The sequence below is a fragment of the Camelina sativa genome, chromosome 14 (assembly GCF_000633955.1).
Source record: "Camelina sativa cultivar DH55 chromosome 14, Cs, whole genome shotgun sequence".
Classification (NCBI taxonomy): Eukaryota; Viridiplantae; Streptophyta; class Magnoliopsida; order Brassicales; family Brassicaceae; genus Camelina; species Camelina sativa.
The window spans coordinates 7,961,961-7,978,915 of NC_025698.1; the positions used below are offsets into that span (position 1 = coordinate 7,961,961).

At 37.6% G+C, this 16,955-nt stretch overlaps 7 protein-coding genes across 12 annotated transcripts in view; 4 read left to right on the plus strand and 3 right to left on the minus strand.

Annotated features, from left to right (window-relative positions):
- The window catches only part of LOC104740366 (reticulon-like protein B23), a 2,204-nt gene extending 828 nt beyond the window's left edge, over positions 1-1,376 (plus strand). The window contains exons 2-4 of the mRNA XM_010460930.2: positions 468-609; positions 866-935; positions 1,136-1,376. Coding sequence (XP_010459232.1) covers positions 468-609; positions 866-935; positions 1,136-1,236 — 313 coding nt within the window. The 3' untranslated portion in view covers positions 1,237-1,376. The remainder of the gene's footprint in view (positions 1-467; positions 610-865; positions 936-1,135) is intronic.
- Positions 1,623-3,803, plus strand: LOC104740367 (putative pentatricopeptide repeat-containing protein At1g16830). The gene has a single exon (XM_019235790.1). The coding sequence runs from the start codon at positions 1,829-1,831 to the stop codon at positions 3,665-3,667; it is 1,839 nt and encodes a 612-aa protein (XP_019091335.1). The 5' UTR covers positions 1,623-1,828; the 3' UTR covers positions 3,668-3,803.
- Positions 4,030-5,447, minus strand: LOC104740368. Of its 2 annotated transcripts, XR_760178.2 has the most exons (4): positions 4,894-5,447; positions 4,654-4,724; positions 4,447-4,553; positions 4,030-4,332 (listed from the first exon to the last, which is right to left on the minus strand). XR_760178.2 is itself a non-coding variant. In XM_010460934.2 (3 exons), exons 1-2 carry the CDS (start codon positions 5,303-5,305, stop codon positions 4,471-4,473), a joined length of 495 nt encoding a protein of 164 aa, XP_010459236.1. In that variant the 5' UTR covers positions 5,306-5,446; the 3' UTR covers positions 4,030-4,332; positions 4,447-4,470. The 2 variants fall into 2 exon arrangements, 1 of the variants encoding a protein (XP_010459236.1); XM_010460934.2 differs by lacking the exon at positions 4,654-4,724 and having other exon boundaries at positions 4,894-5,446.
- Positions 6,222-7,065, minus strand: LOC104740369. The gene is made up of 2 exons (XM_010460935.2): positions 6,741-7,065; positions 6,222-6,655 (listed from the first exon to the last, which is right to left on the minus strand). The coding sequence occupies exons 1-2, from the start codon at positions 6,986-6,988 to the stop codon at positions 6,442-6,444; spliced, it is 462 nt and encodes a 153-aa protein (XP_010459237.1). The 5' UTR covers positions 6,989-7,065; the 3' UTR covers positions 6,222-6,441.
- LOC104740370 (uncharacterized membrane protein At1g16860) lies at positions 8,762-12,324 on the plus strand. The gene is made up of 5 exons (XM_010460936.2): positions 8,762-9,056; positions 9,882-10,821; positions 11,075-11,230; positions 11,329-11,540; positions 11,636-12,324. Exons 2-5 carry the CDS (start codon positions 9,958-9,960, stop codon positions 11,826-11,828), a joined length of 1,425 nt encoding a protein of 474 aa, XP_010459238.1. The 5' UTR covers positions 8,762-9,056; positions 9,882-9,957; the 3' UTR covers positions 11,829-12,324.
- LOC104740371 lies at positions 12,396-14,967 on the minus strand. The gene is made up of 7 exons (XM_010460937.2): positions 14,396-14,967; positions 14,122-14,288; positions 13,718-13,929; positions 13,380-13,634; positions 13,191-13,277; positions 12,944-13,116; positions 12,396-12,774 (listed from the first exon to the last, which is right to left on the minus strand). Exons 1-7 carry the CDS (start codon positions 14,839-14,841, stop codon positions 12,663-12,665), a joined length of 1,452 nt encoding a protein of 483 aa, XP_010459239.1. The 5' UTR covers positions 14,842-14,967; the 3' UTR covers positions 12,396-12,662.
- LOC104740372 (ACT domain-containing protein ACR11) overlaps positions 16,045-16,955 on the plus strand; it is a 2,856-nt gene continuing 1,945 nt past the window's right edge. The window contains exons 1-2 of one of the 5 annotated variants that reach the window (XM_019236362.1): positions 16,045-16,068; positions 16,616-16,769. In XM_019236362.1, the coding sequence (XP_019091907.1) occupies positions 16,618-16,769 (152 nt within the window). In that variant the 5' untranslated portion in view covers positions 16,045-16,068; positions 16,616-16,617. Of the gene's footprint in view, positions 16,069-16,353; positions 16,770-16,955 lie in introns of those variants that run through there. The other 4 variants (XM_019236363.1, XM_010460939.1, XM_010460938.1 and 1 more) reach the window with 4 other exon arrangements.

Here is a 16,955-nt window from a genome sequence, read left to right on the forward strand (position 1 = left end):
CCCCCCCCGCCCCCTAAAATTTGAGATTTTTCTGCCAAATTCTTATCGTTTCGAGTTTTGGGATTAATCATACGTCTCCAATTTTCCGGTTGAAGGTGAAAAATTGTGACATTGTTTGTTTGGCTGTATGATCTGTTCCAAGATCAAATTGAGTGTGCTTATGCTGTGTTTGATCTCACATAATCACTTGTTTGATTTGCTTTGCCTTTCAATATAACGAATTAGGGTACGAAGCTCAAGCTTATGTGTGAATGTATCAGCTTTTGATATTCATAACCATGAGCTTTGGGTTTTTTTTTACTGTGTCGTACTCATAAATTCTACAATTTTCATCCCTCTTATTTAATCGTATGTATAAGTTATCAACACGAAAAAGTCTAAATGATTTGATGATTTACAAAAAGACTCTCTTGTATTCTCAAAAGTAGAATAATTTACAAAGTAACAAATATATGTTTTGTGTGAAGAGTACCTGTGGATCCATTAGAGTGGCAAATATCACAGGACACAGCATGTAACATTGTTGCGCGCGTAGCTAATACCGTTGGAGCAGCTGAATCCGTTCTGCGGGTTGCAGCAACCGGACATGACAAGAGGCTATTTCTTAGGGCAAGTGCATTCTGTTTTTCTTCCTTGTTTACATTATTGAAGCCTAAAAGATGGTTAAAAGACCATTTACTAAGATTCCGCAGAAACCTGTCAGTTGTGATTTTACCCAATTTCCATACCGATGCAATACATTTCTCTGGTTTTATACTTAGTGGCAGAATTACAAACCTGTCATTTTGTTTTCTCTGGTTTTATACTCTGCATCAGAACTTTTGTTTTATACTTATGCTTTTACATCTGTATGCATGTCTCTCAGGTTGTGGTCTGTCTTTACTTCTTGGCAGCTCTAGGACGAATCATATCGGGTGTTACCATTGCCTATGCAGGTAAAAGCATAATGGTTTGCTCTTAACCATATTGTTAACTTAACGCTATCTTGTAGCATTTATAATGATAAACATAAAGATAATGTGGAATGATGCTTTCAATATTTATTTTTGATACTTTTCTTCTTCTTCTACTTCCGGTTATAAAATGTATCTGCAGATATTGTTCTTGACTCTGTTAATTCTTCTGTCTACAACAGGACTATGTTTGTTCTGTCTCTCCAGGCTTTTTCAGAGTTCTGATCGAAACTCTGAATTGAACCGAAGAAACCGAGAGATTTTGGAACGAGAAACACCTTGAGAGTTCTGATCTACAATCAAACTATCTGAACTTGTTCTCTTCTTATTTTTTTGTTTTTTTTTCACCACGCATGTTCATAGCTTTGGATAGTTGTAATAATTCTTGCAGTTCCTAATTGAATAAATATTTTTCCTAATTTATATCTATCAATTTTAACTAAAAGGAAAGAAAGTAACAAAGTTTTGCTGACAATTAAATGACTGTATGTCCTAAGCAAATGATACTATAACTTTTATAAATTCATCATGTTGTTGATGATGTGACTGTTCAGGAGATTCTCAAGCTGTAAGAAAAAAAATTCATTACTATAGCAAAATCTTAAACCGGACTCTACCAATTTCCATAAGAATCGAACCGGATCCGGTATAGTCATCTATTGGCTCCGCCGCAAGTTCGAGTGTTCCTCCTAAATCTTCTTCAGACCCAACCAAAACCCTTCCCCCGTCTCTTGCTTTCACTAATCTCGCCGGCGGTTTTTTTTCCTTTCAAAGTCGCAAACTTTGTCCTCGATCTCAATTGGGTTTCTCAGAAAAGTTCCCACTTTCCCGAGAAAAATTCGTTTCATGGTTAGGACCTTGGAGTCGCGGGTAAAATGCTATGGAGATGCAATTGGGTGAAGCAGAGGAAGAGAATCCTTAACACACTCAGTTTCTCTTCGATTCAAGATCATTTCACCACGAAGCCAAGTGAATACTCTCCAAGAATTGCTCCGAAGCCACCACTCACGCACGATAATGTGTATTCTTACTTACGAGAATCACCATCCGATCTCAAAACTTTGAATTACTTCTTCTGGTGCGCGAAGCAGAACAACTACTTCCACGATGATCGAGCATTTGATCACATGGTTAGTGTTGTTGAGAAACTAACTCGTCAATACAATAGCATTGATCGAGTCATAGAGGAACTGAAGCTATCTGGTTGTGAGATTAAGCCTCGTGTTTTCTTGTTACTGTTGGAGATCTTTTGGCGTGGTCATATCTATGATAAGGCTATCGAGGTTTACAATGGCATGAATGGTTTCGGTTATGTGCCCAACGCTCGTGCCATGAATATGATGATGGATGTTCATTTCAAACTCAATCTTCTTTATGGAGCTCTTGAAATTTTCGAAGGGATACGTTTTCGAAATTTCTTTAGTTTCGACATTGCGTTGTGTCATTTTTGCAGTAGAGAGTATTTAGTTATGGTTAAGATAGTTTTGAAGATGATGATTAGAGAAGGTTTTTATCCTAACGGTGAGAGGTTTGGCCAGATTATTAGACTGTGCTGTAGAAAAGGCTGCGTCGCTCAAGGGTTTCAAGTGGTTGGATTGATGATATATAGTGGAATCTCTGTTTCTGTTCATGTCTGGAACATGTTGGTTAGTGGTTGTTTTCGATCAGGAGAGCCGCAAAAGGCGGTTGATCTGTTCAATAAGATGATTCAGGTCGGTTGCTCTCTCAATCTCGTGACATATACTAGTCTGATCAAAGGGTTTATGGATTTCGGAATGGTTAACGAAGCGTTTAGTTTGCTAAGTATTGTGCAATCCCAAGGTTTAGCTCCAGATATTGTTCTTTGCAATATGATGATACAAACATTCACTAGACTCGGAAGATTCGAAGAAGCTCGTAACGTTTTCACCAGTTTGCAAAAAAGGAAACTTGTGGCGGATCAGTATACTTTTGCTTCAATACTGTCTAGTCTATCTTTGTCCAGGGAGTTCGATCTCGTTCCTAGGATCGCCAGCGGTATAGGAACAGATTTTGATCTGGTAACTGGAAACATACTCTTGAACTGTTTCAGCAAAGTTGGCCACAATCTGTACGCGTTGAAAGTACTCCGCAGCATGTCTAACAAGGACTTTGCCTTGGATTGTTATACATTTACTGGTTATCTTACTGCGCTTTGTCGAGGAGGAGCATCTCGCGAGGCTGTTAAGATGTATGAGATCATAATCCGGGAGAACAAATGTCTCGATGCTCATTTTCATACTGCGGTAATCGACAGTCTCATAGAGCTTGGTGAATACACTACCGCGATTCATTTGTTTAAACGTTGCATCTTGGAGAAGTATCCTTTAGATGTTGTGTCGTATACAGTAGCTATGAAGGGACTTGTGCGTGCGAATAGGATCGATGAAGCTTGGTCTTTGTTTCACGAGATGAAAGAAGATGGGGTTTCTCCGAATCGAAGGACTTACCGGACTCTTATCTCTGGTTTGTGCAAGGAGAAAGAGAATGAGAAAGTGAAAAAGATTTTACGGGAATGCATTGAGGAGGGAGTTGAGTTGGATCCTAATACTAAGTTTAAAGTTATTAGTCTATTGTCTCGATATCGCAGAAATTTCTCTGAGTTTAGATCTGTTTTTGAGAAATGGAGATCAGATTTCACAGAGAACGTGGATGTTTCTGATTCCGACGATAATTTAGCTGTTTCTGTTGGTTGAGTTGGAGGGATATGTATAATGTACAATTGGCTTGGCGCTGTAATTATACATTTTATAGGTTGTATCATCAAAAATGTGAGCACTAGTTTACAATTTATCACAAAATCAAGCTTCACTGCTTCTGCTCTCTACCAAACCCGTCTCCTATCCAATTCTTATTCCTTTCTAACGTGAGTTCCTTACCATCCATCAAAGTCTCGAATATTGGAACAGAAGAGGTTTTGCCTGAGCTGATTGATGTACGTACCATTTCTCATTTGTACAGGAACCAGAGAGAATACGCATAATAACAAAACGCAAGAGAAGGGGATGAATGAGAGAGACGAAATGGAAAATTAGATTGCAATTTCTTTTCGTCAAAGTATAAAAACCGTACCATGTTAGATTACCTCATATTTCTAATTAACATAAACAACTTGTTAATAACTGAAAGAGCAAGGAAAGAGAAATATATATACACACCAACTGTTGAAAAGGAACAGGTTACAAATTTAAAACAGAAGGAAATGCTACAAACCTACAACAAACTACTCTTTATTCAATTTTCCCACATTTCGGGATCAGATAGAGAAAGATGGTTCGTCTATATCGCATCTTTGCACTTGCTCTTGGACGTCTGAATTCATTGTCCCGGTGGCTCCTGCACTTGACAAATCTACAGATCCCTGAAAACACAACAAATCATAATACCTTAAAATATAATTTTGGAATACAGAAATGTGGTTTGATCATTCCATTATTAAGGTCATCATAACTTAAGTTTAGTTGAATCAACTCACCCAAACGAGAAGTGGGGTTATGTTTTACACTTCCTCGTCCTCGGAGTGAGACTCAGTAGTTGAAACTGTGTTGTCGGTCATGTTCTCCATCAACTTAGGTGTACCACCTAAATAAACCACCCCGAAGGAACAAAACAATAATGTTAATAATGAATGACCGACACCAAAATCGATTCACAGAACACACAGCTATCTATTAAAAAGAACCTGTTCCACCACATTCGCTACTCCCTAATGAATAATGATTCTCTAAATATAAATCACATCCCAATCAGAACCTGTAACAACAACATCGAGCAATAACTAGCTAACGATGATTAAAAAGCTTAAACATATTAAACACTCCAATCCCTAATCAAAAATTGGATTATCAACAAGCACTGATTAAAAAACCATGAAATCGCATTTTTCATCAAATCCAGATAGGTATGTAACAAATATAAGAACCTTTAAGGAAATAATCAGAGGAAGGCCATCCATGAGAAGAATTCGCAGATAAAGATCCTTCGTCGGTTAACGGATTCGCGAGCTTCACAACGAGCTGAGCGATTCCATTAGACTGGGTTCCAGATCCAGAAGGAGGCACCCAATACGAAGCACCGGGAACAAAAGGGAGCCAATCAGGAGCAGATCGGCGTACGAATATCCGGTGAACGGCGTCCTCTAGCTTCTGAATCAAAGGATCAGACGGCGATTGCGACGCCTCAGCGGTATCGATTTCGTACAGATCGACACGGCGACGGGAGGATTGTGATCGGGAAGAGACGAGGTGTGATGATGAAGGGAGGAGAGAGGACGATGCAGCGGCGGTGGCGAGACGGCCTTTAGAGAGAGAAAGAGATCGAGCCATCATCATCATCTAGAGAATAGGAAAGAGCGACGAACGAGATCGGGGTTTCGGTTTCAACGCTGTAATTAAGTTTTGGATAATGTTGAGACAAAGCTTTGTTTTTTCCCACCTTTTTATCGTAATTATTTTTTGTTTTATTTTACTTTTCAGCCGACTTAAAACTGAATTAGCTGTCGTTTTAAAGTACTACGGATTTACTAGGACGCCCATGGTTAGACTTTTTTAAATCCTAGGGGCGTTACATAGACTGATGTATGAACAAGATACGTATTATTGTTTAAACGTATGAATCTGGACCGAAATTTAAATTGTGTTTATCTTTGTTACCGTACCTCCAAACAACCAAGACTGTGAAAGATGTAAAAAAACCAAATACGTATGTATGTCTCTCATCACTATTTTAATCTCTTATTACAAGTAAAAAATTAAACAAATAAAAGGTGTATCTAAATTCTAACGTGATGGAAAATATCTATTTTTCAGCAACGAAGACTAGTTGAATCACCGTCATATATCACAATAATTGGTTGGTCTTATTGGTAGTACTGTATTATATTTCCAGCCTTTTAAAAATATTATATAGATATTTCTGGAACAGACATATATTTTTCGACCGTATTGGAATTTTCTTTTGTTAAAGTGTGTATTAGATATTTTGCGTCGATGGTCTTACGTAGAAGAACACTATTACTTTATAGCATACACGAGAGGGACTAATCCCTCCCTTTAACTTGTGGACAACCCATCCTTTTATAGTTACTAGGCTACGTTTCCTTCTAGGTTAATAATTAACCTTATAGGTTTTAGATATGGATTATGAGTTCTCGAATCCTCAATGCAAAAAACACATTCGTTAGATCCCAGTTTTGTTTCATCAAAATGTAGAATCTTTAAAATATTATTATATTCGTGAACAAATACGAAGAAGGATAAGTTCATGTGGATCTGGTCGTCGTATACAAGAGAAACCATGTGATGTGGTTATGCATACAAGAGAAACAAGCATACGCTGTGGAGTGTGGATCGGAGATATCATCCCCCAAAACTGCGTCGTTTAATACTCAATAGAACAAAACACACAAAACACACTGATTATTTTCATTAATAAAAGGGTCCCGTAACCTAAAGACGACAGGCGTATTAATTTATAGCTCTTCAGAACCCGTCGGGTGCGGCGTCGCTCCACCGGAAAAGCTCCTCTTCACTTTTTCTTTGACCGCTTCCGCCGAGTCGCTCACCACTTCCGCCGCTGATCTAGCAGCTTCCTCCACCGTCGCTTTACTATTCTCAAAGCTCCTCGTCGCCGCTTCTTTCATATTTTCACCGGCTCCCATCGGGGCATCATTCTTTCCTGTAAAGCTATACATATATATACAAGAAACGGTTCAAAACAAAGATTCTCCGAACCAAACGAAGAGTTGAGAGTAATTTATCTAGTACTTACTATGTGTTCGGAGGAAAGAAGTGGGACTGTCCACGATCCAAAGTCTCTCTGAGTTTGGCCCAGTAATTTTTACCAGTACTTCTAATCTTAGTTAGCCAGACCGTCGTCGTTTTATCTTCACTTGGCACCCCTCTCATATGAGAATCGACATCAGCCGAAACGTGTACTGATAATACGAAGAGGATGAAGAAGATAGATAATATGCATAGCAGGTGAAAACCTTTCCCATGCTTTACTATTTCAGCCATCTTTTGATGTTATTTTAGTTGTTTTTTTCTGTTTTTAAATTAATGCAGTAAGAGAAAGCTAAAGGATGAAACTCAAAACTTAAAGGGTTTGAGTTTGCCAAGTGAGTCGGCCATAAAGTCTTGGTAGGGACATACCACGCGTCCAACGGGTTAAGCACGCAACGACAAAACTACCGACGTGAATCGGTGAATGAGGTGGCCCATGGAACACTGAGACACGTGGTGTTTCACCACTTTCAGATTATTTCGTTTTTTCATTTTTGAACCGACCGGTTTATTTTAGTTGAGCTAACCGGTCTTCTCCGACCGTTTCGATTTATCATTTCGAAATTATGTCACGACAAAAGAAAAGCGTAAAACTCTAATTGGTTTGGTAGTCCAACGTAATGGCACGGCATTAGGTGATTAATCATGATTAACAATTATTAAATTCCCAAATTTGAAAAATCAAGAAGTGACTGATATTTTTATATTCTGTTATATAGTATACAACAGTGTCAAGTTGTGATTTTTAAAAATGTTAAAATGACGAGACCTATACACCTTTGGTTTTGATTTGATTAAGATAAAGTAAACTAAACAGTCCAAAGAGCATCAAGACAGGTAACCACGTTTGTGTGTTTATTATTTATAGATATTTTAATATGAAGGGCCTGACTCAAAATTGTTCTCTGGTTATTTCATTTTTAAGAAACATCTAGTTTATTTAGTATATATATAATGTTGTTTTCGTCTTGCTTCAATCATTATAAATGAGTAACATTATTAGCGACTACGTGTCTTTCGCGCGTCGAGGTTTTTCGCATTATGCATGCTAATGAATGAAACCACATGCTCTGCAAAAAGGAATCATAAATTTTGTGTATATATCTCTCTGATTAAAATAGTTGATGTAACCTAAGCTCTTATAGTCTTAGATGTTAAGTTTTCAAGATACAGATTAAATCATACTAAGAGTTATGATAGAGCTTGATTAACGGGGTAATAGATTGACTAACCAGTCGATGTGACCAATCATAATTACGAATTTTACTTTGCTTGAAAGAAAAGCTTTCAAATTCAATAGATTAACTTAACCCAATCGACCAAATAAAACAAACCAATAACACGTCTCTGCCTTGAGGAAAAGAAAACATCTCTTATCGTGTACCAAATATATGTGTGGGTGTATTTTCTTATTTTGGCCGACTTCAATTACCAAGGAGCAAAAATAAAGACATTTGACAAATCTAATCGCCCACATAAACATCAGACTGTATAAACACACTATCGAACAGAGTTTATAAATTATGTCTATGGAAAACAAATCGCCGTAAATGTAACAGTTCTTCTTGTATAATCCAACTTTTTTTTTTTGTGGTTTATTTACAGAAACAATTAAAAAGATTATTTTTCCTACGAGCAATTAAAAATGGATTAAAGGATGAGTTATTTTTAGATAGTTTTATTCCCATGATTTAGATGTATTATATTCCCTTGCTATAATAAAATCTATAAATATTGTAGATTTATAAACAGAAAGACCAACTAATTTATACAAAAAGGTTAGGTGGAAAGAAGCTTATTTACAAATGATTAAATCTTTCAAATGATGATAAAAATACGTTTTCGTAATGTCGATATTGAAAAAAACATTACATTATATTATTTGAATTTACATTTTTTTTTTTTTGTTTCTCTTCTAAAGAAAAAAAGTACACAGAGTGTTTCTTCTTCCTCTCTTCCTATCAGTTTGGTCGACAATTAAAAATTAAAAAAAAAAAAAAATCTTAGCCCTTTTAGAGAGAGAAAGAGAGAGGGAGAGAGAGACTGAGACAACTCATCAGTTGTTGCGGCAGAAATAGAGAGAGAGAGAGAGAGAGAGAGAGAGAGAGAGAGAGAGAGAGAGAGATCGAGATCCACACGACGGAGAGAAGAGCCGGTGATGGGATCTTGGCTTCCCCAGTATTGCTTCCGCTTCGTCTTCTACTGTCACTCTTACAACAATAAAATAGCAATTACTTCATCTTCCTGATAGCTTAGCTGCATTTTTTCTCCGGAAACTTACAACAATACTCCTACTACTCAGGTACCAATCAATCCCACCTCCTCCGTTTCTTGTCATTTTCCTAGATTCGATTCTTTCTTGGGGGATGATCGTGTTTTATCTTTTCATTTTTGGGGTTTTTCCCTTTTTTTTTTTTTTTTTTTTTTTTTTTTTGCATTTTCACCTGATTCTAGTTTTAGGGCTATTTTCGGGGATTTGTTTGGGAAATGGCGATCTAGATTTCACACTTTTGTATACTATTTGATTTCTGGGTAATTTTACTTGAAATGGAAACTGTTTCGGAATCTGAGAGAACTCCTTTGTTTGGTGTGTGTGTGTATGGATACGGCGTTGAATTTTTCAAGTGATAAGTCCACCGATCTTTTTTTTGGGTAGTATTTGGAAATTTTCTATAATTTGGATTCTGAGCATTCGATTTATTTGTTGTTCTGCTGATTCTCTTGTTTTAGGAAACGTTTTTTTAGATTGCAACTAGTCACAATCCCTGGTTAATAATAATCGCCGCTGGTAGAAAGAAACTTAGAGATCTGAGCCTATACTTATAGTGGTCCATTTAAGAATACAAATGGCTGTTCTGCTTTCTGTGTAATAATAAAAACTCACTTCTGGCGGCTAGCTTGTTAGTTGTCGGCATAGGTCTCTGTCTTTGAAGCTTTTTGTTATTCCTGATTTGTGATATTTGCCCATTGTTTCATCCGTCACAATCTTAATCTGACGAGAGGACTTTTTCTTCATTTTTATAATGTTTGTTATCTCTATACATGTGAAGCAGTTATGCATTTGAGCCATCATTGCTCACTACTTCTTCCTCTGTTTCTTTTTTTCTTTTTGTTTTTTTTGCTGTAGGATTTGAAATTCTTACGTTAGAACAAAGTGTGGTGTTCAGAGTAGTTTGCTCTGGGTTTTCTTTCAAGTAACCAAAATGGGTTCGAGATACCCATCTCATCAGCTCAGCAATGGGCTATTTGTGTCTGGTCGCCCTGAGCAACCCAAAGAACGTCCTCCAACCATGAGCGCAGTAGCCATGCCTTACACGGGTGGCGATATCAAGAGATCAGGAGAATTGGGGAAGATGTTTGATATTCCAACAGATGGGACTAAGTCAAGGAAGTCTGGCCCCATAACTGGTGCTCCTTCAAGGTCTGGCTCATTTGCAGGAACTGCTCAATCTGGTCCAGGTGCTCCTATTGCCACTGGCCGTATGTCTGGCTCTTTAGCTTCTGCTGGTTCTGTTTCTATGAAGAAAACCAACTCTGGACCTTTATCTAAGCATGGAGAGCCTTTGAAGAAATCATCTGGACCGCAATCTGGTGGTGTAACACGGCAAAATTCCGGACCTATTCCTATTCTCCCAGCTACAGGTCTCATAACCTCTGGGCCTATTACATCAGGTCCTCTGAATTCATCTGGGGCACCCAGGAAGGTGTCTGGTCCTCTAGACTCTTCTGGTTTGATGAAGTCACATATGCCTTCTGTTGTCCACAACCAGGCGGTAACTACCCTTGGTCCAGAAGATGACTTTTCCTGCTTGAAGAGCTTCCCAAAGCCTGTGCTGTGGTTGGTTGTTCTTATATTCGTAATGGGGTTCCTTGCCGGAGGCTTCATTCTTGGAGCAGTTCACAACCCAATTCTCCTCGTTGTTGTCGCCATCTTGTTCATAGTTGTTGCTGCGCTTTTTATTTGGAATATGTGTTGGGGGAGACGTGGTGTCACCGATTTCATTGCTCGTTATCCTGATGCTGATCTTAGAACCGCCAAAAATGGTCAATACGTGAAGGTCACTGGGGTAAGCATCCGCTCGCCAGTCCTACAATTGACTATTTTGTGGTTTATCTTTCTGTTGCTTGTCTACTTGCCAGAAATGTGACTTCGGTCTCTGATCATACAATAAATTATTTGGCTGCAATTGAGAGAAGGATATAGCTGTTTAGAATAGTGGAATAAAACATATTTGGATGGATAGAAAGCAGATATTGGAATGCATTTGTAATCTTGACTTGTTATGTTCATGACCTTGATTCTTGTTTTATGGTTTAAAGGTGGTTACTTGTGGTAATGTACCGCTTGAGTCATCCTTCCAAAGAGTTCCCAGATGTGTGTACACGTCGACATGTCTTTACGAGTATCGTGGATGGGGTTCAAAACCAGCCAATTCTTCCCATCGTCACTTCACATGGGGACTGCGATCATCAGAGGTTAGTTATTCCCCCAGTATCTCGTTTTCAGATAGGAAATGTTATATTATCTTCCTCAATGTCATCAAAGAACACTTCCTTGCTTTATTATGTGGCAGAGACATGTGGTGGACTTGTACATTTCTGATTTTCAATCTGGGCTCAGAGCCTTAGTCAAAACCGGAAACGGTGCAAAGGTAACACCTCTTGTAGATGATTCTGCTGTCATCGATTTTAAGCAAGGAAGCGAGCAATTGTCTCCCGAATTTGTTCGATGGTTAAACAAGAAGAATCTAACAAGCGATGATCGAATAATGCGGCTCAAAGAAGGGTACTGAACAAGCACTTCATTAACAACTCTTGCAGTAGTAAAAACTTAACAGTAATAAAAAAGCTTAGATCCTGATTCTTGGATTTCAATTTCAGGTATATAAAAGAAGGAAGCACAGTGAGTGTGATTGGAGTGGTGCAGAGAAACGATAATGTGTTAATGATAGTTCCCTCATCTGAGCCACTTGCAGCTGGTTGGCAATGGAGGAGATGTACATTCCCTACAAGTCTTGAAGGAATCGTATTGAGATGTGAAGACTCATCGAACGTCGATGCCATACCGGTTTGAGTCATCATCATCATCATCACCATCCGAGTTTGGGTTCATTAAATATTTTTTCATGAATCTGGAAAATGTGATCTTCCTGGTGGGTTCGTTTGTTGGTGGTTGTAGTGTTATTTTCTTTCTTTTTAATTCTCATTAATTTTTTTCTGTGTTCTCGGACTTATTACGGTTAGGATGGTGATGGTGATGGTGATGGTGATGGTGATGGTGATGGTGATGTTGATGGTGGAGGGTGTGGTTTCATTTTCTCAAGATGAGCTAATTGTTTTTTCTTCTTATTCTTCTTCTTCTTCACCATTTGGTTTGTATAGCTCTTCAAGTCAATTCTTTTTTCAATAGAACTTGTGTATTTTTCTCAAGGTGTTATGTTGTCTAAATCTTTCCTTTTGTGAAAACAAAACTTTTTGCTGTTCTTTCTAAACCCTATCTGTCCATGTCATGTTATATGCTATTTTTGTATTCCTAATCCACAGAATAAATAGGCAAACCAATTTTATTTTTTCCATTAAATAGTGAGTTCATATCTTTTCTTATATTTCCCCATTTCTACATGACTACATTGTTGTCAACTAATAAATGAGAGGCACTGACTTTATTAAAAAGAAATTTAGGTTCAAAAACCAGTGTTTTACAGACAACCAAAACCTAAAAACTACGAACGCAAACAACAGAAATCTTCCTTTAATTCAGAAAGGTCATTGAAACGAGTTTCTTTCCCAAACTAATTGGATAACTTAAAACACCGGCAAAGGCGACATTAATGTAATCAAAATCACAATCTATTTTTGTTTGTTTGTGTGTTTGCTTCTCAACGCAACAATGGGGGACTAACCAACGTCAACGCATGAAAGGGGCTAACCAACGCATCTCAGCTCCATTTCCATTTGCCAAATAGTATATCTTCTTCCAGTTTTCTTCTGTGAATACTTCACGCCGAACTAGTCTTTGCCTGAAACAATAGCAGATTCATGAAATCAATATTTACTTTAATACATCGCCTCAAGTAGATAAACTCCATGATGAACCAAAACTAAAAAGGGGGGTTTGATAAGTAGAGAGGACTACAGAGCTGAGTACTATCATCTCTTAAGACATCGAAATGGTTTCATGTAACTCACCTAAGATAGTAATAGCAGACAGCTTCTGCTTCTTCCAAAGAATAACGTGGGAAAGGCAGACGAGCATCAACTGGAACATCTGGCAAGTCTTTACGTAGTTTTCCCACTGCTGTTGAATGTGAAAATGCACCCACCATCATATCTTCATGCATCATGCTTCTGAAAGCATTCACCTGCCAAAAGAATTGAGTGAATTGGGGTTTTCTTTATTTCTCTGAATCAGATAGAATTTGGAAGAAAAATCCACCGTTGTAAGTTCTCTGGCATGTATAGGTCGGCAAGAACGTGGTGTTACAGGCTCCTCAAACTCACTGAATGTAAACCAACTGTTATACTGTAAGACGAGTCAAAACAAACAAAATTAACACTAGTGGCAAATGATGCAGCTTTAAAATAATATCATATGGTATCACAAAAGGGAAATCCGGGGACTAACTTGATCAATTGCAATCAACACAGGTACATCTTTTACGAGTGAGAGTTCTTTTCTAAGTCGCACGACAACATTAACAGATGCATGAGTGCTCTTAATCCCCATTTGCACAAGGTCATACAGAGTTGAATGCTCTGGAACTGGCATAGTATCTGCTCCTTTCAAGTATCCAACACCCGCACCCTCTCCAAGCACGATGGGATCATGAATTTTGCACCTTAACTCTCTTAAGCGGGATTCATTGAACTTGACAAAGTCCTACAGAAGTTAACTTTTAATTAAGAGATACTCCTAAACTAGGATGAATTCCATTGGCAAAGAGGAGTCATGTGAAATCTTGCCTTGAGAATACTCTCAGCTTGCAGAGGAGTGTCCCATAAACCTGAATGAGGATTCTTGTAGAAGTAACCTCCATGAGCCCAGTCACGTCCTTTCGGCGCATATAAAACTAGCCAGCCTTCATCACGTGCCCAATGAACAAGCATCGCCAAAGCAATACTCTTTCCACATTTAACAGGGCCATCCAAGACAATCTGTTTCTTAAGTTTGACACCTTTTACCCAAAAAGAGAAGCAATGATTAAAAAAAACTTAACGGCATTACAGATCCCAAATAAGGTCATATGACAAGCAAGACTAAGCCAACAGACTACATTGCTTACGTTTCTAAGGAGAAAATACAACCTGCTACTATACTTAAAGAAAACAACCTAACGGACAAAAAGGATCAACAAAAAAAGACTCACCTTTACCGTCACTTGGCCACATGGGAGGATCAGCAATGCGTCTGAAATTATCCCTAAGAGACAAGAAACTTTTTCTCACAAGCAAAGCAGGTCTCCATGATTCCTTAAACTCATCTTTAATCCCTGAAGCCAAACCCTCCGGCAGAACTGTTTCCAAAGCTGCCTCACTATAACATTTCCACATTATACATAAACATCAACACACACAATGATACATACAAAAAAAATTCTGAAAAATATTAACAGAAGAATATCAGATAGAATTTGAGATTACTCGAATTTGAAGTAGGAGCCGATATCCTTATGAGAAAGCTGCGATAGTGTAGTATCTTTGGGAGTAAAGAGAGGCCTTCCATTAGGACCTACATCTAGAGACGGGATCTTCTCATCATCAGCTAACCTTTTGGCTCGACCGGCTTCGAGGTCATCTCCACCGCCGGCTCCAAACTCTCCGTCCTCGGCTCCGGCTGCATTAGGATCGCCGCCGCCTTTAGGTTTGGATTTTTTGCCTTCAGCCTTCTTCGTCTTGGTGATTGAAGATTTCGTACTCTTGGAAGATGAAAAGCATCGATGATGCGCATGATCTAAACTCGGGACAAGTGTTCCCACGGCGGCGGCTGAGTTCGGCGCTGAGAAATGAGAAACGGTATCATTTAGAATCGAAGAACTCCGATTCAATTTTAGATTCCCGGCGGCGATTCTTACGAGGGGCCTCCACATTTCGCTGGCTTCGTCTCTCTCTCTCTCTCTCTCTCACTCACACACACACTCTCTCGTCACCGTCAAAGGTTTTAGGGAGGGATTTGGACGCAAATCTGACGACCAAAAGGAAAGAGGGGCTGAAGCAGCGAGCGAGCTAACTAAGTGGCAAACTTGTAATTTTTGACTTATTTTTTTACTTATGACTTTAAGCCCATTATTGAATGGGCCGACAGATATATAGCGTGTTTGAGATGAAAAGATTTGAGTCCATTTCCTGATATGATTACGTCACGTATCTATTTAACCTTCTCGTTTGTGTAATTTGTTTTCTTTTTGCCAGCTATAATTTATTTTTTTAATACATTTGATATAGAAATATCGTTAGTTTTTCTAATCAATAAACGAATATTTATTTTATTGATATCCGCCGATATATGTAGTATAAGGTATGAGATAACTATTTTGTAAAAATATCAAGTTATTTGTTTTAACTTTTTTAATCACGAGAAATAATTATATTATTTAATTTATGGTTTTGATCCCACGATTTTTTTTTCCAACTTTGTTATATATGTAGGTTTATAGTTAGGTAGCCAACTAGCAAAACAAGCATTTTCTTTTTTTTTTTTTAGGTCAAACTAATACTATAGTTTAAAAAAAACTTTAACGCCATCTAATTTTATTTAACTACGCGGTAAAGTAAGAGCCAATAGAGAATGTCACATCCGATAAAATTGGGGCCAATAGAATAACGAAATTTGTCGAATTGTCAAAAATGAATAAGCAAAAAAAAAAGAAAGACCAATATTTTAATAATAAAGTGGGGGAAGGAAAGAAGAATCAATTATGAGAAAACCATTTTTTGGAGTGGTTATTGTGGATTTTACCACTTTTTGAATAGTTTGTGGATTTTACCATTTTTTAGGTTACAAAAATTTGATTAAACATGTGTTTTATTTGTTATGTTTGGGTTTATTCGGTTCTATTTATTCTTAGGATTTAGTATTTGGTATTAAGTATGTATTGTATTTTGAAAAAAAACCAAAAATACGTATTTTTTTCCTTCTCAAAAGTGGTAATATTCGTAAACTTTTCGAAAAATGGTATATCCAAAATATTTTTTTCAAAAAGTGGCATTTTTAACAAGTATCCCAAGAAAGAAAGAAAACAAGGAAAGGGAAAGCAAGAGAAATGGCGATCTACCGTTAAAGATAATAACAATACAATTTGTGTGTGTGTGTGTGAGTGTGTGTCTCCCATATCTTTTTAGGTACTCCGTACTCCCTCCCACTAGATGTGTGCTCATCAAAAGACTAGGCTAAATGTATAAAGTAATTAAAAATGATTTTTCACTGAGATTGTTACAATATAGACTACAACTCATATCAAATTAAATATTTGTCTTCACTAATATGATTCCATTAAATTAATGTTGGCCGACCGACTAAATATAACATCACCCAAGTTGTGACTTGTGAACACGTCNAAGAAAAAAAAAAAAAAAAAAGAAAGACCAAAGTTTTTTAATAAAGTGGGGAAGGAAAGAAAACAAAGGAAAAGGAAAGCAAGAGAAATGGCGATCTAACGTTGAAGATAATATAACAAGACAATTTGTGTGTGTGTGTGTGTGTGTGAGTAAGTGTGTGTCTCCGATATCCTTTTATTATCCTTTCATGGCGGATAACACGAGAACTGTCCAGAGGCTCTTCATCTTCTTCTTCACTACTACTCCTCTCTAACGTTTTCCTCTCTTTTTTTTTGTTTCCTTTCCTGAAATACTGGGATATATCAGCTATGGCTGCTGCTATGGCCTCTGCTTCTGGTTCTGCTCTTTGCTTCACTGATGCTTCTACCTCTCGAGCTCTCTGCTTTGCTCCCAGTCCTAGAAGATCAATTACGTTTGGCTTTGTTGATAAATCTCTTGTCAATCTCGATCAGCGATTAAGGTTTCTTTTTCAATTCAATCCATTGGTTATATATCTATCAAATCAAGTTTGTAATTACTACGACTTTGTTTCTGAAATCTAGTTGTATCTTTTGGATTGGGTTGAAGATGATCTTTGTTTCTCTCTGCTTTATTTGGGATATTTATGTGTTCTTCTTCTCTACTAATTCAATCAATTCTGTGTTAT